This window comes from Bemisia tabaci, chromosome 1, assembly GCF_918797505.1.
Source record: "Bemisia tabaci chromosome 1, PGI_BMITA_v3".
Taxonomy (NCBI): Eukaryota; Metazoa; Arthropoda; class Insecta; order Hemiptera; family Aleyrodidae; genus Bemisia; species Bemisia tabaci.
In genome coordinates this window covers 794,787-822,492 of record NC_092793.1, presented here as the reverse complement: position 1 = coordinate 822,492, position 27,706 = coordinate 794,787, and the positions used below count along the sequence as shown (strand labels likewise).

The 27,706-nt window shown below is 38.0% G+C and overlaps 2 protein-coding genes across 3 annotated transcripts in view; both read right to left on the bottom strand.

The window, feature by feature from the left end:
- Positions 1 to 210: 210 nt before the first annotated feature.
- Positions 211 to 5,146, bottom strand: LOC140224255 (uncharacterized). The gene is made up of 2 exons (XM_072298344.1): positions 4,395 to 5,146; positions 211 to 3,414 (listed from the first exon to the last, which is right to left on the bottom strand). The coding sequence occupies exon 2, from the start codon at positions 3,368 to 3,370 to the stop codon at positions 1,070 to 1,072; it is 2,301 nt and encodes a 766-aa protein (XP_072154445.1). The 5' UTR covers positions 3,371 to 3,414; positions 4,395 to 5,146; the 3' UTR covers positions 211 to 1,069.
- Positions 5,147 to 10,361: 5,215 nt separating this feature from the next.
- l(3)72Dn (UTP4 small subunit processome component l(3)72Dn) overlaps positions 10,362 to 27,706 on the bottom strand; it is a 98,992-nt gene continuing 81,647 nt past the window's right edge. Inside the window, exons 13-15 of one of the 2 annotated variants that reach the window (XM_019055688.2) lie at positions 25,319 to 25,501; positions 12,989 to 13,129; positions 10,362 to 10,586 (exon numbers count right to left, since the gene is read on the bottom strand). In XM_019055688.2, coding sequence (XP_018911233.2) covers positions 10,467 to 10,586; positions 12,989 to 13,129; positions 25,319 to 25,501 — 444 coding nt within the window. In that variant the 3' untranslated portion in view covers positions 10,362 to 10,466. Of the gene's footprint in view, positions 10,587 to 12,988; positions 13,130 to 25,318; positions 25,502 to 27,706 lie in introns of those variants that run through there. The other variant, XM_072298434.1, reaches the window with a different exon arrangement.

The following is a 27,706-nucleotide window of genomic DNA, read 5'->3' as shown; positions in this document are numbered from 1 at the left end:
ATAATGTATGAAAGGGAAGGAGTGGCGTACGATGAATCAGTCTCTGTATTAAAATCACTGAAATCGGTCAGCTGCAAAAGCTATGAGATTGTGCCGTAATAGCTACAAAATTTCGTCCTAAGATAATAACACTAGCCATTCAGGGAGTACTTTGTAGAAAGATGCTGAACATGGTATGAGGGAGCAAAAACAGAAAGCAAGAAAACAAGATTTTGAACACAGAAAAAAGTTCATAAATTTATTAAATTAAAAGGAACAAATAAACTTATAGGTCTGGGAGATCAAGAAACTAGCACTTATATTGAAACAAATTAATGCACTTAATGCATTTAGAAGAGACACATTTAGAACAACAGATCAATGAAATCATAAAAGTAGTAATGATCTGAGTATGAGTGAACAAGAATACCTAATTGAATTAATTAAACCAAACATAGCGAAACTGATACATTTAGTATACTGAGCATAAAAAAGTGGTCAGAGATCCTGAAGATCAAAAAAGTATTGCTATTTTTGATACAGGCAAACAATAATGCTCGTACGAATTAAATACTTTGCCCTCATGAGAAAAATAATTGAAGAAATATTTGTATTTTCACTACAAAATATTGGGAAAAATGGTTACATTTCAAGTGTGAATATGCAGACGTCTGGAACTGAATTTACTATCTCAAGTACACTAAGTAAATATTGAACCAAAAAAACTTCAAAATTCAAAAATGAAACATACAAGAAGGCAAGAAAATAGGTAGATACCAACAGCAATGGAAAAAAAACCCAAAAAGTAAAGTAATATAATTATCACAAATTAAATAAAGCTGTTACCTGTTAGACCTGCTAGAGTACTAGAATAAACATTTAACAAAATAATCAACAGGTAACTGAATAATCAATGGGTAGCTTGCTTGTAATCACTTAGGTTACAAATGGAATTTTAGTGAATTCGATCCACTTTTGGCCGGAATTATAAAAATAATGAACAAGAAATAAAAAAACAGCATAAAACTAAAAAAAATGAATTGCAAACAAATTACAAAAATTGGAACACAAAAATATAAGCTTACGAAACTCAAAACTGTTCCTTGGAAGCTTTCAGCTCTTTAATCTTTTCTACTAAAATACTATCCTTTAGTTGAGTCTCATTCTTGAGAGCCTTGCGTGCGGCTTCTAAATCCTTGACTTGATTTTGGGCCAAAAGTCTTTTCCTCTTCCTTACTTCTGAATCAGTCTCTGAAATCTCTCGTTTTCTTTTAGCCTCAGTAAAGTTTGCATGGGCATTTCTAAAAGCATGTGTTAAATTCTTATCAATGACAAAAGTGGCCAGCCCATTCATTGATTGAACTTTATCATGTATTATGCGCCTGGCAATGAGACTTTCCTCTTTAAGATTAGTTTCTAGGAGTTCCTTGTTTATGGAAAAGCCAGACTCAACAAATGTATTTCCATGCGAAAAAATCAGACTTGCTTTGACAACTTTCGTTAAGGCAACATGCATATTTTTTTTAAGATTAAATAAATCCATAAAAAAAGCATCGAGTCTCTCTTTAAATCTTGAGTAAGCTAGGCATTTTTCTTTGACAACAGGACATGAAAAAAGGTTCTTATAATCTTTAATAGCTTTTTCGCCAGTAACTGCACTCACCCAATTATTTTGCACAAAAGTAGAAATTAAAGATCTAAATCTTTCTGTACCTAAAGAGGTAATGGCGATTTCAGGGTTAAGAGAAGAAAGCTGCAGTGTCAAGGGGTATTTAAGAGGAGACTTTTCTAAGAGGAGATTACAAAATTTCTTTATAGTTACTCTGTATTCATTTCGGAACAATAAAATTTCACTAGTTTTGGGCCTGGAACTTAGTTTTCGGAATGCTTCCTTGGTGCACTCGTCAAGTACTACATTCTTTGCATACAAAAGGGTATTTTCATCAGAGAGATTTATTTTTGATACATTTTGTGCATGTTCACTGAGGACTTCTGGTTTTACAATACGCTCTAAAAGATCATGCACTAAAGAGTTAAGCTCCTGATAAAGGAAAGGAGCCAATGGCTCGTTTCCTTGGAATTCTCTAAGAAAGGGCTCAGTCTGTTTTGCAATGAAACTGAAAAATGCAAGTTTCACAGAGAGTAAAGGATCACTGAGGCATTTTTTTAACATTTTGTAATAAAAAGACTTAGGCTCCTTTTTATTTTCCCTTAAACCTTCCACAAATTTTAGCATATTTGGTAAAATTTTGACTGCTCTATCTGCTGCATCGCCATTCTCTAGCCATCTGACTAGACAAAATGGTTTAGGAAATATATTAGATCCAGAAAAACTTGTATATAAGGCACGACGTGCAGGCGAGTTATCCAAAACTTTGTAACTTGCTCTTAGATATAATTCTAACTCCCATTCATTTTCTGAAAAGGCTCGCTCAAAAGCATTATTCACATGATGTAAACCACATGTGCCCATGTTTAAAATAGAAGGATCATCTGGATCAGTGCTAACACTAGACCTAAGGTCTCTAGATGCCTTCAGATTTACATTGGGCCCGTCCATTGAAAGCTGAATTATATTAGTCATTGGTAATGGTGACAGCCCTTTATGAATACCCGCTACAAGATCAGCTGAAGTTTGAGATCCTAAAAACACTGAGTTAAAGTAACGAGTAGCAACAAGATCACAGGTCGTATCCCAAAATCTAACAGCTAGGTCCATTTGGGTTTTTTCTGCTATTTTATTAAAAGATTCATCAAAACAAACAACAAAACAGTCAACACACAAAAGTAAGTTTTGAACTTCCTTGTGGAAGTGGGGCGCTAGGCCATAATTCACTGAGTATGATATTTTTTCCCTGCTCAATTTGACTTTTTTGGCTATTTCGGAATCAGGATATTTCCGAGCATCTAATTTGACAATGTTTTCAATCGACCTCATGGATAGGTTTGGTGTCATCACATATTGCAGGCATGATAGAATCTCTGCATCAGAAATACTGTTCTTCAGCACAAATGATTGAAGACCACGCGGTGTTATTTCAACACTTAATTTGCTGATATCCGTCGATGATGGTACACTAGGAGGATTGTCATTACTGGGAGTCAAGGTGATCGGTGGTTCATGCGACTCTGAAGTGATGATGGAGGAAGTTGTACTTTTGTAGAAGCACTTCAACGAAGCACTTGATTTAGCGTTTAGGACAGCTAGTTTGTGTTTTTTACCTTCCTGGTGAGACCGCAGCGCTCGCTTGCCCATATTCCCAAGGACGAATACTGATCTGCAGAGAGAGCATCGGGCTTCATTCAAATGATTGTCAACTTTTTCCAGCCATTCTGCAAACTCAGGATTTTGCAGCCACTGCTCTTGGAATCTAGTCTGTTTCGATGACATCACAGACAGAGGACTACTTATGAACTACTTCACGAGAGATAAACCTGGAGGCAGAAAGTAGTAAGGGAATTAGAAGTGACATAGGGGAAAGTTACTTATGACTGAAGGAATTGAAAAAGGACCATCTCCAGGGATACGGCCTTTTTTCGAAAATTACAGGCGTTGAATAATCTGCGATCGTTAGACAGAAAGTATTTGTAACATTAATTTTCTTTTTTCATTTGCAAGCTCCTGTGATGCTTTGATTTGCCTTTCATTCTTGGTTAGATTAGAGAAAGTTCAGTAGTTTCAACAGACAAAAGCAACTGACAATGTTGTTGCCTTAATGATTTGGCTTGTTACATGCTTTGTTGCACAATAATAAGTGCTCTACCATGTGCTACCATGTGCTGTGCTACAGACAGTAGACGCACTGATATGATGTTTTCTACGTAAGAAGTGTGGACGATTGAGTAATCCTTCTTATACTAAAATATTTCAAGATCAAGCATAAGCAACTGCTAATAATTGAAAAGGAGCTATCACCATTTTAAGCTTACCTTGTCAATCCCAAATAAGTTTACGCACTTTCAGAAAGCAACAGTAAATTAGCTATCTCTATTCAGCAATTAAAGCAAATACAAGAATTTAAGATCTTCCGTAGCATTCAAACAGTGTGTAAACCTATTTGGCATGAACTTTTCCTCCCTTCAGGTCCAGTTGTATTCATTGAAATGTGCGATTATGCACTGGAATCGCATGTTGCCCTCACACACAATTTATGAAACCTTCAGTCTCGAAATTTCACGAGCTTCCGCTTTCTAAACAAATACTGTAATATCGATTCAAATTTAAAACAAGAGGTGTAATCATTTACTCAGAGCCATCGTTGTGATTCCATCCTGAAGTTAGAGTAAAACTACGAAACAATGCAGAGACAGGAATGACTTGACACATCCAATAGGTCCGCCGGTGATATCAACTGAGCATCTTTTTCATTCCCGGAGATGAGAAAAAGAAAAGAACTGAAGTATTCGAAACTTACCTGAGCACATCCTAGAGCTTTGTCTCCAACAATCCGAAATTCGGACAGTTCAGTTCAGCACCAGCACCACTTCATTTACGATGTTAGGTTAGGAGGATTTCACCGCCCAGCCATGCAGTTGCACCAACCTTACATGTTTTCTACCAAAACACGGCAGATTCGAACTGTGCATAGTATACACCACGATCTGCGCGGACCTGACTCGAGGTTATTAATAAAATTGTTTTTATTGGTACACGGTTGTCAACGATTCCCGATCCGCGCGTGTTTCTGTTAGTTCCCCCTACCGAAAGCCGCCGGGCGCAACGAAATAACCGACAGGATCATTCTTTTAGTGTGCATAGGTTGGTAAGTCACAACGATGACGGAGGAGTGGGGGACCGACGAAAAGGAACGACACCCAACGGAGTCGGACGGAAATGACCGATCGTGGAACACTGTTGCCATGTGGAGGAGGGACGGAACTCTGTTTGCTACGTAATGTACACGTTAGTTCATAAGATGCGCTGATGCGCTACGAAAATTCCCTGACCGCGGCAATAATTCCCTGACATTTCCCTGACTTTTCCCGGTCACTCAAAATTCCCTGACAATTCCCGGTTTTCCCTGACGCTTGCCACCCTGGTTTGCGTTAACATTGGCAAGAAGTTCCACTCGGATTTGATGCTAAGTTTGAAGCTCTTCTGTGACTTTTCACATTTTAATGCAATGTTTCATTGTAACAGGCCCATCCCTCCCTACGGGGGGGGGGCTGTGGTGGCCCGGGGGCAATATGAAGACTTCGGTATCAGACTTGGAGTATTGAAGGACTCTTTGAAAAGAGAAACGGTATGTCCAAGAGCCGCCGAAGCTACTCTAAAAAATGAAGGTACGGACCCCCTAAATAACCTTTGGACCCCCCTAACTTTTGACAGGAGGGTCGGATCGACTTCCGGTTTGCGCCAAAAATTTTCTTTTTTCATGCTCTTTCTAACAATGTATCACATGATGGGGGTTGCCATTTGAAATTTTTGAGTTGCCCCCCGCCCCCCCTCTCCCTGGGGGGGTGAAGAACTGAAAAGTACCTCAACAAGTTTCCCCCTCAATATGAGGAAGGACGCCACAAACCGCAAATCGATATCATAATTAGAACTAAAGTTATGGCCAGTGGTGCGTAACTTTTGAATAACCCTGTATATGGATTTATTCAAATTTGTATCGCATTTAAAATTCCTGCTGTATTCGTTTGAATTTTTGTTGTTCCTATAGTAACATAGTGTACATAGAGTCGTAATGTACCTAAATGAAAGAGCTGGCACTACTTATAAGCATTTTGTAGGTCCCAAATTCCGAGACTCCTGTGTCACGCCAGGTCACTTTTTCACTACTTATTCGATTGCTTTCGATACACAGGGACCCGGCAATTTTATGTGAACAAAGGCTAGAGCAGCTATCACATTTACAGTCCCCGACTATACAGTTGACAGCGTGTGCATGCGCAGAGAATGTTGTTGATTGTACAGATGGACTGTTTGTGTGATAGCTGTTTATGAATTATTGCAATTAACAAATTTCTGTCATAAAAGAGGATTGAATACTTCATTCTTGATAACGTATAATTTTGTGACACACAAGGAGGAATAATGATTATGTTAGAATTGGATTCTAACATAATCATTATTCCTCCTTGTGTGTATACGTTATCAAGAATGAAGTATTCAATCCTCTTTTATGACAGAAAAATTTGTTAATTGATTGTGTCTCACATGCGATGATATGCATCCCCCAATACTTCTAAGTATTTAAAATGTTCGTTTCAGTGCATATTTATGTAAGATAAAAATATTTTTGTATACTTGTGTGTTTTTTTAAAATAAAATCCATGTTATAATATTGTTTTCATGAACTAATAGTATTTTAAGTATAGTTTTTTTTTGCAATTATAGATCTATTCTGACAACTGAATTTGTATGCGTGAATAAAATTTTAACGCCTTGAAGCTGTAAATCAATGTATGTAAGAACCCTAGTTTCCAAAGTTGTGTTCAATTGCAACTACACGGTAAGATGATTGCCATTGTATCCGAATGTTTTAGAGTATAAGCTGTTTTGCCCAGCTGGGAGGTCCCCCTCGACTTCTGCCAAAGTCCACCTGATTGCTGCTACAAGTTTTGGAAAAAAAATTATCTAAAACGGCTTTATATTAGGGTGGTCCTTATTTTCAACTTTTCCGATTTGATATCGTTTCACTCCCTAAAAATTTTAATAATAGCTAGCAGAGAACGGAGAACAAACGTTTTTTGGATAAAAATAATTATTAATGAACGCCCCTGAGCCCTTCAGTCGCAGCCCACTATGGTCCACAGACTGGATTTAATGGAACTTTATTCGAAAATTCAAAGTACTGTTTTTAAAATTGATGAATTTTAAGATTTTTGGGTCGCTGATTTCATCATACATCTTGGTTTACCTAACAAAATATTAACATCCTGACCGAGGAACTTGACTTCAAATGTAATTTCTGGCGCTTCCAAGACTAAAGAATTTTTTCCCCCTATTCTGATGATCAAGAACACGCATTAAAAAAATAATAAAAATGTCTCTTGGTTGAAATCCAGCGAATTTTATGTATTTTAAGGCGCTAAATCCGAATATGACCTCCGATTTTGTCCATCACCCTTCAATTTTCCGGAAAAGCCGATTCTGCCTGGAAAAATGGGAATTTTTGGTGTTCTTCACTACTGTTGACCCCTGCAGCAATTTTTCTCAGGTAATACAATAGAATTTTAGATGTATTTTTCGCCGCTAAGTCCGAAAATGACCTTTGTTTCTTCCTATCACCATTCACTTTTCCGACAAAGCTACTTTTTCCGATAAAATAAGCCATGGACTGAGTTCATCAGAAAGGAACCAACCAACATAGAGTTGAAACTTAGAAAAAGGGGTTTGAAATTTTATTACTGCATAAGGTTCTAAATAAACTTTAACCCCTCTTTCAACACACTAATTTCTGTTTTTGGCAAGAGAAAATACACGGCCAGTGGAACTAAAAAACATTCTGAACTCAATTTTTTCGAAAATGTGGGTTGGTTCCTTTCTGATAAACTCTGTCCATTTGATGTATCATTGTCATGCATACAATTCATTTCGATACATTTTCCTGGACCCGCTGTAGAGTGGTTCATTTTAAGCTGCCAAATCCGAAAATGACCTTGGGTTTTTTCATCACCCTCCAGTTCTCCTCCGATAATGCCGATTTTTTTCGAGCCTATTGTGAGAAACCTTTCCCTGACTCAAAGGACGATAAAAATACATTTCAAAATGTTCTCGATGTGTGATATTTCGATTCTCATGTATTTTCACTTGCTTAACCCAAAGATGACCATGGAATTTTCCTAGCATCCTTCACTTTCCCAGAAAAGTCGCTGTTCCGTAGAACGAGCTTTTTTGGTATTTTTGCGACGATTTTCCTGGTCTAAGGAAAACGGGGGGTTGTCCGAGGCAAGGGGAGCTCTAACTAGAATTCCCCCTCTGGGGAGAGTTTTCATTTTGCCACCCATTTTTGCTCATAACGTAGATTCAAGGAAGCTGCCAATCTCGAAAGTTCTTGTAAGGAGGGTACTGCTGGGGACCCCATCTCTCCCTCCCCTTACAAGGGGTTAGGCCGCCCTTCTAATAAAAAATGTATGCTCCATCATTTTAGAGATAAACAACTGTACGAAATTACCAATCTTCTCCACGTTATTAGCGAGAAATTGCAGCAAAACGGTCATTCTTGCGGCACAGTTCGATTTATAAAATTTTAATTTTTCTGCAGACCACCCGCGATATTTTTTTTATTAAAGTGCCAAGTACTCTAGATTGAGTTATGGAAAACCGCAAAATCGTAAGTGGGGCCGTTTTTTTTTATTTTCGACTTTTTCTATTTTTAAGGGTAAAATGGCGGCAAACGCCAATGTGTGACCACCAAAACCCTATCTGGTCAAATCAAGTTAAAATTTTATGTATGTTAGTCCTTGACATGTAAATGGGCACCCTCTAAAGTTTCAAACCGTCCCGGAAAGAACTGCACCCCCATATGCGATGTTGCCAAGTTACATATTCGATAATGACGCGACTGACAGGGCAATGTAGATTTTTAGTCGCGAGTCTCACCAAAACTTATGAAAACCCTTACCATTATACACTGTGAAGATAATTTTAAATCTTATTGGATAAAAATATGCACGGTTGCCATATTTTCGTTTTTTGAAATTGCAAAATTTGATCAGAAAATGTCAATTTATTTGATTTGATTAAAGCCAGTCAATGCTTTTTTTCAGTGACATTATAAATTGATAGACTAGTAATTGAAGAATTTTTACATACAATGAGGCACTATGCCAAAGTCCCTTAACTTCAATCAGGGAACGCAGCTGATCTATGAAAATAAGTACACACAAATCGACCAGCAGATTTGGTTCGAAAAAAATTCCCGAAGTTATTGTTTCTGACTCAAAGAGTAAAATTTGGACCCTTCCCCCTTAATATCCGATGGAAAATAAGAAAAAATATCTTTTAATTCACAAGTAAGTAGTAAACAAGAACCGTCTAGACTTTGAAGCCCTGACCACTCGAAGTCCAATTAAACAGAAAAAACTTCAAGGTTCACAAATGATATAAGTGTGTTTTATCTAATTGTTCCAGATTTCCAAAAATTGAAAATAACAGCAAAAATATCGTAGTGTGGGAAATGAACTTCCGAGGTTAATGACCGAGATGCGTTAGCTTGTTTATTCCTGTGTAATAACTACTGTGCGAGCGATTTTTCAAGGTTCTCAATTTACCTCGGAATCAAAAAGTAAAAGTTGAAAAATTTTTCATTTAAATCTTGCAAAGAGAAGAGAAGAGGACTCCTATTTTGCTCGCTAATGAGAAGAGTACACCCGTATCACCCCCCGTGCGGAGGGCATTTTCGTTGCTGCTTAACAGTTTTTAGCGAACCACCATACAGGATAAAGCGCACTTTTTTCATTGATGAATCTTGAATTTCCTTTAAAGGTAATTGAAGCTCCGTATTATGGTAATACCGCCGATTAATAAGCATTGACTGGGTTTAATCAAATCAAATAAATTGACATTTTCTAGCCAAAGTTTGCAATTTCAAAAAACGAAAATATGGCAACCGCGCATGCTTTTATCAAATATGATTTAAAATTATCTACACAGTGTATAATGGTAAGGGTTTTCATAAGTTTACGTGATAATTGGAACTCAAAATCTACATTGCCCTGTCCGTCGCGTCATTAACGAATATGTAACTTGGCAACACCGCATAAGGGGGTGCAGTTCTTTCAGGTAGGGTTGGAAATTTTAAAGGATACCCATTTACATGTCAAGGACTAACATACATAAAATTTTAACTTAATTTGACCAGATGGCTGTGGGTTTTGGTGGTCACACATTGGCTTTGCCGCCTATTACCCTTAAAAATAGAAAAGGTCGAAAATAAAAAAAACGGCCTCACTTACGATTTTGCGGTTTTCCATACCTGAATGTAGAGACCTTCCTTAACACTTTTATAAAAAAAAAATCGCTGGTGGTCTTCAGAATAATTCAAATTTTATAAAACGAACTGCGGCGGGGATTTGAGATATTTTGACATTTGAAGCCCCCCATTTTGGGATTGCCGCGGGTCATTGCCAAAGTCACACACAACTTGTCCGGAAAGAAATCTCACAAGCCATCAGATTGGTTACTTAAAATTTTGCCCTAGAATGAAGTCTTTTCGACAAAAATGGGAAAATTCGAGAAAAATTTGGAACTCTGAGCAATTTTGGGGGGTCCCCAAACCATGACAGAATTTGCAAAGACAAAAAAATCTTAGTCTCTTAATCGTGAGCTTCAAGAAAATCACAATCTTTAAAATTCCCACGGGGAGAGGGGGAGGGGGTCGCCCTTGCTGGCCAACAGTCTATAGACCCTTTCCGAAACAACAAACTACAATGACTGTGGTGTAAAATTAGCAATTTTTTCAAAACGAAAAGTAGAAAAACAGTATGTACATAATGTAAGTGCGGTATGAGATAACAATTCATGATCCAAGGATGAGGTTTTACATTTTCCCAAATCGTTTAATTTTCAATACAGGAGGTAGTTTTTCTAGTAAAGATACAGGAGACACTTCCACAACAACCAATTCATCCTTACTGAGCCAGTCTAGATACGCTATGTGCTGAAACAATGATAAGAAATTCAAAATAAGATTTTTCCTGCCGTTAATGCAAGAGAAAAGAAACTATTTATAGAGATCTTCAAAAAAAAAAAAAAGGAATATATAAATTTTATATGTAAATGATTAAATGAATTTCATGAAGTGTATAACCTTTCAAATTACTTTTTATATATTTTAAATCTACATTGTTAACTGGCGACGTCTCGGTGGCTGATTGCCACCATCATCAGGCACAAACTAATAATTGCAGAGGTAATAAATTCTTGCTACAATGGTTTCCCCCCTCGCAAAAATAGGGATAAGGAAGAGATGGTGGTTGGACCATACTTGTCTTCATGCTCTGAAAAATTAAGTGCCGCAATAAAACCATTTGGATTATCGCTAGTAACAACAAATAAGTTTAATTTGAAAGGATTCAAATCAGCTCTAAAAACCAAAATCCTAAACGAGAAAATGTCCGACGTGGTTTACGAAATTCCATGCAAAGGGTGCCCAGGGGTCTACATTGGGCAGACATCACAGTATGTGCATAAGCGTCTTGACGGACACAAGTTTAATAAGCATGAAAAAACGGCGCTTAAGCAGCATGTTGAAGGAACAAACCATCAATTTGATTATGATAAAACCAGAGTGCTAAAACAAGAGAAAAATGAGCAGGTCCGTTTAAATTTAGTAGGGTTAAGCATTCTTAAAAATAGCAACGCTCTGAATTCAAGGACAGAATTTTCCCATTTTGAGGATTATTTGGTAGGTACCGATACTTTCTAAATGTTAACCATCAAAATTTTGTCGACCATTTATTAATAGTTCTGACATAAAACAGCACTTAAATATATTAAATTAATAGATGAAGAGAAGATATTTATCAATCATTAATAATAGAGTAGGAGAGGTAGAATAATATATATGTTGATCATTAGCAATAGAGAAGGAGAGGTAGAATAATACAGACATAAAGTAACATAGTTAGTAATATTTAAGTGCTGACATAAAACAGCACTTAAATATATTAAATTATGCTCAGGCATCAATGTTTGTGATGTTCGTTATATTGTAACCATCTTTTCCTTTGTTCCCTGAATGTGTTGGATCGGAGAAATAAGGGTTTTTTATTTCTTGTTTTCCTTGTTTGCACGCTCCTCAGTCTGTGCCTGATGATGGTGGCTATCAGCCACCGAAACGTTGCCAGTTAAAAATGTGAATTTTAAAAAAAAAAGTAATTTGAAAGGTTATACAACTCATGAAATTCGTTTAATTATATATATAATCATATATATATATGTGTGTTTATGTGTGTGTGTGAGGGTGTGTTGGTGTGTGTGTTATTTGAAAATGGCAATTTTCGGGATTAATGGTGGGAAAATAATTGATTAGAATAGGTTTTCCAACAGCATGAAAGATAAAAAATAAATTGGAACATTGGTGCAGGTTATCTGCGAGCGAGTGCGGTAAATCTAGGAGCCCGACAACAGACCTTTTTATAAAACATAAGATTTTTTGATGAAAAATATCATGTCGAAATCTATAACATTTCCTGTTATCTAGGAATCCTTGATCAACTCCGGCATGCTGCAATTGTGACTATGAAAATAATCTAAAATAAAAAATAACCAATCATAAGTTGAAAGGTCATTCTCTAAAAGAGAGAAAACTGGGGTTGCCTTGGATTGGGATTTCGGATTTCAATAAAATATTTAACGAGTATGTGACGAGTTAACGGAAAAAAGATCCTACTTCCGAAAATCATGTTGTTCACGTGACTGGTGCATTTGCAAGTCCCCTTATGAGTTTCAGTGCAAGACTGGGGGAGGGAGGAGTTAAGCTCAGGCAAGTGTATTGGCATACTTAGCTGGAGCCAAGTTAAGAGATCTATACTGGTTTGACTCTTCCTTGAGCTTGCCGCCAAATCACATTCATTCGATTGCCTGTGTCATCATATTATCAAAATACTCCATCAAAATGTTGAGGTCAAGTGCTGTGATTGGTCCAAGCCAATCACAATTGGTCGTCGAATAAGCCAATCACATCACCTAACCTTGATATTTTTATGGAGTATTTTGATAGTGTGGCACAGACTAATGGATCCAACTAATAACCCTGCAACATCCTACACGAAACTATATTGCTTTGTGAGGCAAGCACCGAAATGCAATCCTTGTGTCATTTGCTGAACAACTTTCAGGACATAACAAGGAAAACTGATTATTCGGCAATTTGGGGATGCTAATTTGCTTAGATCAACCTAACTGCTCCCAAATGAAAAAAGCACGTACGCCTGATTGCATATACAAATAAGAGGAAAACACTGAAAATGTGGCCAAAATACTGTAGGTGCCAGGTGGGAGGTAATCAAGGTCCACATTATTCTAGAAAGAAGTCAAAGCAGAAAGTAAGTACCACACCTTAAATTTCTTCAAGAGAAAATGAGATGATTCTTCACAGTTTCTATCATTTACTTCATTATCATCACAACCTTCTTGCATCGAGTTGTAAGAATCGTTCAATCGCGGAATTTTGCTCTTGCATTTACTTGGAATCAATCTCTGAAAAAATCGATGCAGCAAAAAAATAAACAAAAGGAAAAAATCATGCAAACACGAGGTTTACCTGAGAGGAGCATGCCCTCTTTTATTCAACAAGAACTGCTAAACTTAACAAAAAAAATACTTAACACTACGATAAGGTAGTCGCAGCTCGCTGGAAAAGATAGATGGCATGAACCAAATGTCTGTTTAACATAAGGTAACATTAATTAGAGAGAATTCAACATTTCATGGCTTTCTTTGTAACCACTATGAAGCTTGTGCCTTTGACTTTCTACAGAGTGTCTCAAAAGTCTGTACTCTCCCTGTTAAAATTTTTCAGAATTAGGCTTTTGAAACGCAACTTAGGGAAAGTTGCTAAGTCAGAAAAGAATACTTTATGGCATTCCCGAAAGACTTTTGAGTAGGGGTCCGCGAAGCGACGATTTTCAAAGCGAAGCAACCGCGAAGCGGACAAAAAAACCCCTTCAAATACGCTGGATGCAACTCGCGGAATTTCGTTGCGGTTTCTCCAGCGAGTCGCGACCCAGCGTGCGGCGGTGGTAAACTTCATTGAACACTGGAAAATACGTGAAGAATGCATTCATTAAATTTTCCCCCTTTCCCTTAAATTTTAAGAATGAATTTTTATTTAGATGCCAGCAGATCTAAGATTTTTTTTTTTGTCATCGGTTTTGCTTTAATGATCACGGAATGATAAGAAATAAAAACTGTTTTTACTTTTTATTTTCCTTTTAATTTTGTTTTTATATAATTTAGAGTAAAACACAGCAATACCTGCAAAATTGTGGAAAATATAATTTGAAAACCATCGATTTAAACTTTTCAAACAATTTTATTATGATGGAATTGAGGTTAGGAGAAAAGGCGCTTATACCTGGCTTATACGCGGAGCGGCCGCAAGCGCATGCGCAAAGAACCGGTTTACGCGGAGAATCATCCATTAATCATCGGCATTCGGCATCGATTCCGAAAGAGCGCGAAAATTTGAATTACCGAGAAATTTGCGCTTCGCTTCGCTTTTTCCGACCTCGCGCTTCGTTTTGCGAAGCGAAGCGAAGCTTCGTGGACCCCTACTTTTGAGACACCTTGTAGAGGAACATTAGTTTTTATCCTGTCATCAACCAGTAGCTCAGAAATCGCGTAATAGCGTGGACTTTCTAAAAAAATGTCTACCACATCCAACAAGTATGAAAAATAACTCATTGTGTTTGTTCGGAGGGTCTCCCAGTAAGTATATTTTACTATTATTTTGATGTGTAAATATCAACTCAAAAAGGGCGGGCATTATTATAGCAAGAGCTGAGCATATTCTACCAAGATATTATAGGGTTTTAGGAGTTTACTCTACATCTTAACTAGCAGGAGAACTAAATGGACCACAAACCATGCAGGCGAGCCCGATCGAGACTTTTCCTGCTTATCTAGTTAGGCAGCTGCAGCAGCCACCCGTCATCTTCAATTTTTTAGGGGGCGTTTTCCTAGGATTGGGCCGGGGTGGTTATCGCCAGATGGAATAGATAGGGCAAAAATGTAAACAATCTTTTACTGGTCATACTTTTGGTGGGTGCAAGAATCATCGACACAAGTCACTCGAAAATGGGACCACAATTCAATCAGCATACTTTCCATCGACATAGTTTTTATCGATGTATCTTCGATCGACATACATTTCATCGACATTGTTTACATAGACACTTTTTTGTTTGAAAATATCAATTTAAAATCCTTGAAAAAAAACCATTTTTACGCAGACATCGTTTTGATCGACGTCTGGTTCACTCGACGAAGTTCAATCAAAAAATAGAAACGCAATTCAATTGACATTGATTCGATCGACATACTTTCCACTGAAAAATTTTTCATCGACATGGTTTTCATCAACGTATTTTCGATCGACATACATTCGATCGACATTGTTTACATCGAAACTTCTTCGCTCGAAAATATCAATTTAAAATCCTTGAAATAAAACCATTTTTACGTAGACATCGTTTTGATCGACGTCTGGTTCACTCTACACAGTTCAATCGGAAAATAGAAACGCAATACAATCGACGTCGTTCCTACCGACACAGTTCGATCAACAAAGTCCGTATTTTTACAGCGATTCATTCGACATTCTTCTAATCGATATATATTCGGCCGACATACATCGTTTCCGTCTACAGCGTTCCAATCGACAGCGTTGCAGTCGACTTAGTTTCGATCACCGTTTCACCCACTCCTTCTAAAACGCAACGCAGCTACGTTATGATGGTTGCATTTCCGCCTTGTGATTCGAACTGCTTTATTCGGTGACTCTGCGGTTTAACTCAGCGTGGTTCTATCTATTTTGAAGGTAATTAATGAAGCAGTGTGTCTTTGCACGCTTTACTGAAATAAACCAGGCAATGATTTATTTGTACTATTCGAATTAGACTAGGTATTCTATTCACATTTAATGACTACGTGAAGATATTGAACTAGTAATGAAATAAAAACCTGCAGTTATGTATCCGTACACCTCTACTAAAGATAGTTCAGAAGCGATTTTGTAATGCGAACAAGTACGTTACTTGAAGTACTTACTACCACAATCATCTTGCTTGACTTGTTTTGTTGGAACAGAATTTATAACAATACGCTACAAGGCATACATTGTAGACAGATTCCGAAATCTGGACCAATCGCGAAGTGTGGAGACAAAACGAAACGTGTTCAACGCCTATTCGACAAATCCTGAAATGAAAATAAAATTCAGGATTTGTCAAGACAAAGCGCGATTTGGCCAATATCGTTTTGGACAAATCCGAAACAAATTTTCCTGAGTTGATTTGCCCAGACAGATCACAAACTGACCAGACAAATCGCAATTTATTTATTTATCTAATTACTGTAATTAATTCACTCATTTAATTTTAATAGTATACTAATTTAATTTCATGAACTTAACATGACCAAGAAAATTAGTTATGAGTAAATTATCGCGAACTGCCCATCGCGGCAACGTCTACCGGTTGTTGGTAGTTGGGTTTCCTCATGAAATCAAATTTTCGAGTGCACGGAAACATATTTACAGGCAGAGGACGTTCCATAAGGAAAAGAAATAAGTATCCGCTCTTCCAGTCTCCAAGCCTACATTACAGACGGACAGGGATTTTTTAAGTGTAACTGCAAAACTATGTGTGTCTCCAAAAAATGCAAATGTAAAGCTGTCAAAGTTCTTTGCAATTCAAAGTGTCATGCCTCCCTCCCTTGCAAAAATAAGTTACGAGTTATCTGTTTTGTTTTGACTTAATTTAATGTAAGAAGTGGTTATAAAAAAATAAGTAAATACTCATTTTCTTATTCATATTAAATTCATGAAATTAAATTAGTGTGCTATTAAAATTAAATTAGTGAATTAGTCACAGTAATAAGTCAATTCTCAAAATTAAGTTCGTGGAATCCGAAGAATATTGAACTGGCAACACGTAGCCCGACGACACAGACTGCCTATCTCATGCTGTCTTCTAAGGTAAGGAATAATTTCAACTTCTGATTAAATTTAACTTAAATTTTCGGGATTTTTCCAAAACGGTTTTGGCCAAATCACGATTGGTATACATGAACCCCGAATTTTAGTTTCATTTCAGGATTTGTCAAATAGACGTTGGACACATTGCGATTAGTCTGGACACATCGCGATTTATCTAGACACTTCGCGATTTGTCCAAATTTCGGGATTTTTCTACAACACACAGGGAAGCCCAGATCTACCGTACCTGTCAGGCCTTTTTTCGGTTAATTTAGGTGAGACGAAGCCCGGGACCGTGGGGGCGGATAGATAATCGACCCCAAGGAATCCAAATTTCATGAGCCCTTCGGTCTCCCTTGGGGAGTAGAAGGGGGGTCCGTACTTCAAAAGTGGAGCTTTCTGTCAAAATTTTGAAGTTATTTCATCTGAATCAGAAAGTGCGGAAATTTTTGACTAAAATCGCCACCAAGATATCCAAAATCGACCCATCCTAATCCAAAATACTAACCCCTAAGGGTGGGGAACGCAACCCCTTTAAAAAAATACAAGTTCACCCAATTGACCTAAAGACTCCAGAAAAGGACGTATACATGGGCAATTGACCCAAAGAAATATGAATTTGAGGGGCCCATCATCCCCAGAAGCTCTTCTGATAGGGCACAGGGTGTGCCCCATCTTTTGTCCTTTCAGAAATTACTCATATTCTTGACGTCTACAAGCAAATAAATAGGTGTATAAATAAAGCCCATATCATTATAAATAAATAAATGAATAAACACAGAAGAAGAATACAATTTTCGCGTCAATTTAATAAATCGGCATAGTGCATCTGCAGTTTTTATTTATTTCGTTTTTTTCTTTATGAAAGGGTTCTCTTAGCTGGGGAAAAACCAGGTTGCCTCCCAAACCTCCGAATTGGCTCCTGACTTGAATTTTTCGGTGTGCCGAGTTGGCTGCCGTCTAAAAAATGAACTGGCAACGCTGTTACCATCAAACGTAACTCCACAATACCTCGTTCCCTAGACAAAAGGCAGCAAAATAAGAAACAGTTCCTAGCCAAAGCGGCATTCACCTGCGCAATGGATAACAACCTCCTTGCTTTCATCAAAAATGTGTCATGCAAATTTTTAGCCATCACATTGAAGAAATAAATTAATGATACGATGTCAAAACTAACTGATTTTTGACACGTTGAGCTTTTTAAACTCTCAAAGTTTACAATTTATTGGTTATTTCCCACTTTTGTTTACTCGTGCTGCCATATCACCGGCGCACGGTGGATCGAGTCAATGGTACAGGTCGGTCATGGACGATTCGGGCGAATCGCATTTTTTAAGGGTCAAAAGTGTTCCTCAAGAGTTATACTTTAAGGATCTGACATTGATTTGGAACGAAACATGTTCATTTTTGTGACAGAAGGCATCAAAGAGGGGCTTTGCGTAACTTTTTATTTTAGCGAAAAATCGTCCGAGTCTTTCTATTCCATTTAACTTGCTTCTGTTTAAATTAATGCTAATTTCATTGACATATTCTTGTTCTTCAGAGTCTGGAGAACACATTGCACTAGTAGTTTTTTGTATTTGGCCCATTTTTTCAATGATTATGTTGGCGCTAATGTGCTCATCTCAAAAAGCGAAAAAAAAAAGTTTAGGTAAACTTTTAACTACCCATCCGCCACCATCCGCCAGAAAAATTTGTATAGGCATGTTCGTAGGAGTCCTGAGAATACGATCCCGCAAAATTTGGGTGCCACTTTGCGCCACTTTGGCCGTGACGTCACTTTTTCTGTTGCGTTCCGAGATTGTGCGCGAGCCTTATCTCGAAAATCAAGCGACCGGTGAGCTGCCGCGGCACTTAGCTTGCTTCTGTTTAAATTAATGCTAATTTCATTGACATATTCTTGTTCTTCAGAGTCTGGAGAACACATTACACTAGTAGTTTTTTGTATTTGGCCCATTTTTTCAATGATTATGTTTGCGCCAATGTGCTCATCTCAAAAAGCGAAAAAAAAAGTTTAGGTAAACTTTTAACTACCCATCCGCCACCATCCGCCAGAAAAATTTGTATAGGCATGTTCGTAGGAGTCCTGAGAATACGATCCCGCAAAATTTGGGTGCCACTTTGCGCCACTTTGGCCGTGACGTCACTTTTTCTGTTGCGTTCCGAGATTGTGCGCGAGCTTTATCTCGAAAATCAAGCGACCAGTGAACTCTCGGAACTGCTAAATGACCCAGGTAGGTATGATTCCTATTCATCGGAAACTGAAAAACAAGTTTCACCATCAAGACGTGCTCTTTGGCCCGTTTTTTGTATTTTCATTATTTCCTAAAGTATACATATCTATAGGAGAACTAAAAAAAAAATCGGGCATATTTTCACTCGGACATCCCATTATATCCCTTATAGAAAGCTTTTTTGGGACGTATGCGTAGATAGCTTGAGGAAACTTTTAGCAAGTACCCCCCCCCCCCCTTTACTTGCCTGGCCCCTGACTATGATGCCATTTTATCTGTTGGCCTCCGCGATCGCGCGCGACCGGTCACTGGTGAACTCTGATAACTGATGCTTCTTTCAAATACGTACATATTTTTTAATTTTTCACCTATTTCGATGTAAACAAAGTGCAGTTAGTGCGAAACTAATTACACTGGGAGTACGTTCTAACGTTACAAGTCCGGGAAATTTCGGAATTTTCGCGGTTTTTTGCGTTGCTTGTTTTTTAAGTTTGATGCGGTTTGAGAGCGAAAAACGAGGATGAGAGTGATGGGGAACTGAATATGAAGAAGAAGAATAAGGAGAAGCGGATGACAGATGACTGTTACAGTTTTAAATTTTTTTTTCTTTTCTTTTTTTTTCTAGCCATCTAGTGCTTTTCGTACTCTAAGTCCCTGTTCCGTCCTCTGAATGTAAATATGAATTTAAAGTAAAAGTGATCTTGAATATTTTCAAAGAATTCATAAATGTATTTCATTTGTTTTCTCACCGATCTTTATGCATAAGGATGATATCTTATGACGAAGTTTCGAAATTAACTTTGCAGTGAAGGGAATGATTTATCTGATGCAGCAGCTCATAACTGGGGAGGTATTTTTGCGTATTTGTGACACTTATTAGTAAGTTTTCATAATTTTATTCATAATTTATCCTCTTCCATCATGAAAAATTAAAAACTCAAGCCTACGAAGTAAAACACAGACGCCTAAACTTTGCACCTGTATAGTTTTCCCGACAAAATGCACAAATACGGGTCTTCAGGTACGTTGTTCACCAAAAATAACATCAAAAATGAATTCTACGCGAAAAATTACGTGAGAAAAGTGGTACATAATCGATCAAATGACCAGGAATATTCGTTATCCTCGTAACATTGGAAGCGCAACGCTCCATGACCGACCTCTCCCATTGACTCGATCCACCAGTGCGGCGGTACTTTCGATACAGACAGGTGAATCTACAATAATTCAAAATTTAAGGGCAAGGGGAGGGGGGGGGGAAGCGGGAGGGAAAACTCCCGGATTTTGCTGTTTATTTAAAGGAAGTAGAGTCTGGGAAATTCCTGTTTTATCCATGCCCAGTACCTACAAACTCATCGTCAATTCAACAATTATGTCTCTTTTTCCTCCTTAATCGGGTTGTATCAGTTTGATACTCACTTCTTTTTTTCGCCCCATCTGAAATTTTGGTACCTCGGTAAATTCGGTTCGGTACCTCGGTTCGGTACCTCGGTTCGGTAAATAAACTTAAAACATTTTAAGTTGCAGGTTGACAACCGAAATTTCAAATCGGGCGAAAAAGAAAAAGTGAGTATTAGAATTCTACAATCACTCGATCATCGAAACATAAAGGTAAGCAACGTTGCCGGGTTAAAATAGTCTTTCTTTCTCTGCCTATATATTCTTAACTTCCAAAGTGAACTGGATGTGAGGATTCAAGCTGTTAAAAAACTGTAAAACCAAATGAATATCATCACGATGGGCACAGAGTAAAATATCATCCATAAATCGTTTGTAAAAGAACACCAAATACTGTATTGTGCTCAACGCTGAAAGTTCAAAATCCTCCATCACGATATTACCCAACACTGCCGAGACACATCCACCCATAGCAAGGCCCATAATCTGCTTGTAAAACACACCATTAAATTCAAAAACTGTTAACGTATGCAGATTTTTAGCATGTACATAAATTGATCCTTTGGGATGGTGCAAAACTGCTCCATCTCTTCCCACCTATCACTCACACACCTCACCGATTGTGCACCTAAGCTGCCACCGATTGTGTCGCGTATTAGAGGTGGCATTGCAAATATTCGTGGTGATTACCAAAACCAGGTCAGCAAAGTTTCTAAATCTGAAAATATCCGTGTAGTTTCAAACAACATTTTTAGGGATTGTTATTATACCAAATCCTTGAAAGAGGATTTTAGGAGAGCTTATTTTTTCTGTAAGCTTAATTGTCAAATCAAGGTCATCAGAGCAGACAAGACCAATAAAACTTTCAATATCAATAGTGTTGATTATGAGAAAAAAATGTTAGATCTTTTGAACGATGACGATACTTATAGGGTGAGTAGACACTCGTTAGTGCCTGCTCAAACAAAACAGAACGCCGGTGCTAGGACATAATGTCCAAAAAAAATAGTCCAAAAGTAAAAACGTCCAAACCCATAATGTCCAACAAAACACTAAGGCCAAAACCAATAGATGTCCAACTAAGAAAAAAGTCCAAAACTGGTAAAAACTGGTAAAAACAGAAAGTGGTAAAACGATGTGAAACGCACCAGTTACAAATGCGCATCATTCCTAGTCCCAATCATCTGAAGAAGAGTCCGAGTCCGAAGGGTCTGCTGCTGCTGTAGGCGCACCACGGATGCGAATATTGCAGGCAATGCCTCGCAAGTATTTAGGGATTTCTTCAGCATCTTTAAATTGTTGGTAACGTCTCGCTCGCATCTCTATCCTTTCTTGATTTTTACGAGATTTCTTGCTGATTTGTTGCCGGATTCTAGTGTGCTCGTTATCGAGCTGGATGCAAGTTTGCTCAGTATCATGTTGGTCCTTCTTCATATAATCTAAGAATTTCCATATATTTAAATGGTGGGTCTTTACCATCTTTTGATATTTTGAATGATAACTTTCAACTACATTGTTTGTGCGTTGCATTCCATCCAATGTTAGAGTGTAGACACACCACTAAGTGGGCGGGTGTCTGGGAGGAAGAGCAGGCCGTCGGTGGGTGGCTGGTTTCCCTGTGACATATGTTTCGTCCATGTAATCAGCGAATTCGCGGACGGCTTGCGGAGCTGCCTCGTAGAGAAGATCGAATACTTCAGGTATGTCTGCCAATGGGACGAATGGAAGGGCCATGAAGGCTAATAAAGATTTCCTTACAGGTGACACAATGATCATATACTCGCCCACCAAATGGAACTTCACAATATTTCTCCATAATGATTGCTCGAAGTGGAAGAGGCAGCAATGTTTGTTTGCTTCAGGGAATGCCTCCCGGCAGGCAGTGATATTCGCTAGTTCAAAATCTGACATAATGTGTTCAGGTTGTAAGCGTATGTGATGGCGAGCAGCAAAATCTTTTAATTCTCTGTAGATAGTTCTGTACGTATTTTCAATTTTGTAACGTTTTTTTTTTTTTTTTTTTTTTTTTTTTAATTTTTTTTTTAAGTCATTGCGGGTAAACGGCAGGAGTAATGTATTTTTCAGTTTTCTATTTTGCAAGACATTAAAATAACTATGGCGACTTCCCCCGTTCAATGCTCTTACCGGGACCCTGTATTTTTTACGCTCATTTTTTAAAAAAAATTATTGGACTATTTACACAGTTGGACATTTATTGGTTTTGCCCTTTGTGTTTTGTTGGACATTATGGGTTTGGACGTTTTTACTTTTGGACTATTTTTTTTGGACATTATGTCCTATCACCAGAACGCCACTATTGTCGACTTGTGGTGTAAAAAGGAGTATATTACTAAAGCTCAAACAGATACGTTAAAATCGAGTTCTGCTGTCGTGTCAAAAATTTATGGATTAATTAAATTACATAAGGATTGAGATAAGCCGCTCCGACCAATTGTGAGCACCATAAATACACCTTTTTATGCAGCGTCTACGTTTTTATCAGGAATTTTATCGCACATTGTGGGTAAAACTGAATATCATGTAAGAAACTCATTTGAATTTTTTTATTTCCTCAATTCTAAAAAATTCAAAAAATTCTATCGGGAGTTAAAAGCATGTAGCCGTCCTCCAATGCTCAAAAACATTCGAGACAGGTTCAGTAAACGAAATTATAAGTAAGAGAGCTAGAAATAAAATCACAGTTTTTCAAGCCGTTTCATCAGATTTCATCCGGAAAATAGATTTCCTTATGATCCAAGTTTTGAGTTTTTCAAGGACTTTGCAATGCTTTTCTGCCTTAATGGTCACAGCATGTGGTATAGAGTCAACCAGCAACACCTCTTTGGCATTTCATTAGATGGTTGACATAATTTTGCAACCTGATAATGCCACCTTTGCAGTGTCTTATGAGTAGGAAAATCGGACCCGCAGTGATAGGAGATGGGTACAGAAAAGTTGAATATTTCAGCGACCCCTGGATGGCAAAAAGTTCATGACAATACATTTGCTAAACTATTTTGATAGCTTGACCGGGAAACTAGGTATCTTGAGAGAAGTTTCAAATATTCGTATTTTATTTCTTCGAAGGAAAAGAGTAAACTTCATTGCTTGAAATTTTCGGTTTTCAACTTAAAAACAAGAAGACATTCCGACATGAATATGTTTAAAAAGCGTGCTGAATAACTGAAATGTTGGACACACACCATTTTCATGTCATTGCTATTTGAATCAATTGATACTTTTTGCTAAATTTGGGAGACAATTCTTGATTCATGAACGTTGAATGTAAATTAATTTTAAAGATTCCGTCCAATTATCTTGATTTTAGGCTGATATACGGCATTTGCGTAAGACCGCGATTTGCGGCGAACTGCCGTGCATCAGCTTAAAATGAGGATAACTGGACAGAATTTTAGTGCGTTTTTATAATAATTTCGTGCAGGAACTAAATGTTCATGCTAAAAGATGAATTTTTCACCAGCCAAGAAATTTCAGTTGCGGGCCTAGGGGTCCTACCCTCACAATGGACGGATTGGCAGCCTCTCATCAGTGAACAAAACAGGTGCTGGGTAAAAAAAGGTCGGATCATCGCGCGAGAGACTGGGGCGTTGCCAATTTACGGATTTTAATGCCAAATACAAAGTCTCAGGTTTCGTGATGGACTATAGAGGACTCTACAGCAGCGTAAAACGCTGATAGGCTAAAAAGTTGCTGCGGAAGAGAAGCTTCTGGATTTGAGTCGTTCTAGCATAGAAAAGCTTATTTGAGGTTTCTGTCAAATGAAATAATATGGTTTTGACGGGACAATGTTCTCAAGGTTTTCCCCTGGCAAAATCATTTGGTTTTCTTGATGAATGACAATTACAGACAGTATAACGATTCAAAGACAAAAAATGGGTCCGAGGAAAAAAATATTTGGACAGCCTGATGAATAGCATGGGTTGATCGGTGTGCTGTACTATAGTACATGCAAATGATTTCAAAAAGGGAGCCCTACTGGCACATTTAAAATGAAGTATCACCAGGAACTTGCTATGCTGCAAATTAAAGCACAAAATGTCGGAGTTAGGCCTTTGGTATACGGGAACTAAATATTAGGTTACATTACAATGGCACAGCACTGCAACAGAGCTCTTACCAGTGACAGGGTTTTGCAATTCAAGTACTTTTCCATAGGTGATATTTCGTGAGAAACATGATGGTGCCACTTGTTTTCTCTGAAAAAAACTCCAAAGCTTAAAAAAAGCTCTCAAAGTTGAGGCTGTAAAGGAGGGGATTCCAACATTACACCAGGGGTCAACTAAAGTACTTTAATAGACAGAGTTTGGCCATTTCTGTGCCGGTTTTTCATTGGTCGCGAAAAAATAGGCTGACACGATGTTCTTATGGCCGTAAATAAACAAACAAGATGGCTGTTATCAACAAGCAAGTTTGAGGTTATGCGCATCTTACATCCTCCTGCAATAAAGGCAAAAGGCGATTTAACAGTGTTTTCATGTGTTATTTGTAGATATGCAATTTTAAATTAAAATTGCCGTATAATTGAAATTTTTGTCCAATTTTAGCTTCTTATCAATGTTACAGTGAGTTGCCATGTTGTTTGTTTCATTACGGCCGCAAGAGCATCATGAAGCCTAAAAACTCAATGACCAATCAGAAAGCGGCACAGTTTTTCTGTGGTAAAAAGATATGAATGGCCATACTCTGTCTGTAAAGGTACTCTAGAGTCAACCTCTGTATCCAGTCAAGCACTCAAAGCACATATGGGGAGCAGATGAATTCACAGGGTTACAGTGATTCCAGCCTTTGAGTCCCTGTGAAAAGTGACACTCCTGCTGGCATATTTGCTTCTTATTAGTACATACATGGAGAGTTCAATTAAACACAGAGGTGGACTCTCAGCGTGGCGTAGAGGATCCCCTCAATTACAACCTAAACGTTGAGAGCTTTTTTTGGGCTTGTGAGTCCGTTTCAGAGTAAAACAGGGGCAGCATCATGTTTCTTGCAAGAATTTAGTTAAATTTGCCAAAAGTCATGCTTCATTGTGTTATTTCTTACCTTTTCTTTGTCAATAACACAGATTGTTGAATCGTTGTATATCATGAAGATATTCTGATCTTTTCTATCAAAAATTATTCCTTCTATGGGGAAACACCGAGCTGTCCACTGCCTGAGGTGTTCATTGGAAAACGTTTGTGTAAACTTCGTGTATTTACAGGCTTCGAGATCATACTCTATCAGCTGTAACAAAAAAAAGGTAGTCCTACTCTATAATGCAGAAATAACATCGATGACGGCTGATTGCTCACACTGAAAACAGAGCTTTCCAAGCTACTGTAAAAATCAAAATTTCTTGCATAATGATAATGGTAGTATCACTGCAAAGGAGGTAGCCCAGCCCTAGCTATCAGAAAAAATAGGTTACACAAATTCCATAAGGAGCCGTCCATAAAGTATGTCAGACACCTGTTTTTAATTTTTCAACCTACATCCCTCCCCCCTCCCCTCTGTAAGCCACCCCTTCATGCCTTTAAATAATTACAAAAGGCTGATCTAACACCCGCCACAACTAAAAGGAGAAAAACGTACCATTTAGCGAGAGGTAATGTTAAAACAGATTGGTACCTTTGGAAGCATAAGACGTATTCTAGGGAAAAATCTATATATTATAATAAAAGGATTGGACGGATTTCGTGACCTTGAGATTTCCGGCCCCGTCCCTCGGTCCTCCCGTGTCCTACGCTCTTGAAATTTGTTCGGCGTGATTCCGGCGGCCGGCTCTACCGTCCCTCCGCGGGTTTTTCCGGTCCGACCCTCCGGGGGGTTGCTGCAGCCCTCAAGGGTTTTTTCGGAAAAACTGACACCGCTCCCGCCCCCTTCGTCTTTTCGGCTCGGAATTCGGCACCCGGGCGGCCCCCCCGGCGGCCGGAGCTTAACTCCGGAAAATTACCGACCCCGACCACCCCGGAGAGGCGCTGCGCCCCGAAAGGACGTTTTTTCCACCCTTACGTGTTAATGGTCACTTCGTACCCTTTCGTTCGGATACGGAGTGTAAACAGACACTAATGCTTTAAAAAAGAAAATATTGGCGAACTAAATAATGACAGAATGTCATTTCCATTGAAACTTCATGAAATTTTCATTGTGTTAAAAGTTGTGTTGCTAATCTTTCAGGCAGATGATCCTTATTTGGGCAAAGCGAAAATATCTTATTCTAATAAAAAAAAATTCCTCATTTGTTTTAGTTCTGCAAGATGTAGAATGGTTTAATTTTTTCAATTTTACTTTAATTTAGTGCTTGACAATACTATCATAAATATTTCGGTCAATTTTCAAAGAGAGATGCTGTGCATCACGTTTGAGGCGAATATTTGGGAAATCTGATAAAATTTGAGCAAAGAGCGACGCCAAAAACGACCGTTTTTTGGCACAATTTGGGCCAGAAGGGATTTTTCTGAAACCGGGCCCAAACGATACCTTATGATACCCTAAAACTCTGGTAAAAATATTAGCTTGAGTATACGCACGGTTTTTGAGAAATGAGGGGGCAAAGTTGCCAAATCGCCATCATTCTGGACAGCATTTCTACAGCAAAAAGACGGGAAAATGGACGAAAAAGTTACACCTTTGATGGGTTTCGGCTGTAAATGTTCTCATTGGGCCCCCAAACATTTAACTGTGTTCAGTTTCAAAAATTTTGGTCGCACAGTGGTCCAAAATGGGGAGAAATCGTCGACAAATCAGGATTCTTTGTCAAATTTTTAGAAATGGAAGTAAAATTGTCGGTCTGCTGCAGTTTTCATGGCTAACAATGTTCTTATCGGTCCTCAATGCATGAAATTGTGTTCAGCTTCACAAATATACATCGCACAGTGGTCAAAAATGGGGGAATTAGTGGACAAATTAAGATCCTCTGTCAAACTTTTTAAAAATGAAGTGAAACTGTTGGTCCCCAGTAGACTTTAGATCCCGGAAAAATTCTTTTAATTCTTTTTTTGACTATTTAAATCTTTTTTTAATTTTTCTCTCCATTTTTCCTTCTTTTTTTTAAATTTCTGAAAGTTTGCATATTTTATTGAGATAATGCTACAAAGTCTATTCTATAACAACGTTCTATAAACAATTTTACGGTCTGACATGTAGTAATAATTAAAAAAATTAAAAACATGAATTTTTCCGGGATCTAAACTCTACTGGGGACCAACAGTTTCACTTCATTTTTAAAAAGTTTGACAGAGGATCTTAATTTGTCCACTAATTCCCCCATTTTTGACCACTGTGCGATGTAAATTTGTGAAGCTGAACACAATTTCATGCATTGAGGACCGATAAGAACATTGTTAGCCATGAAAACTGCAGCAGACCGACAATTTTACTTCCATTTCTAAAAATTTGACAAAGAATCCTGATTTGTCGACGATTTCTCCCCATTTTGGACCACTGTGC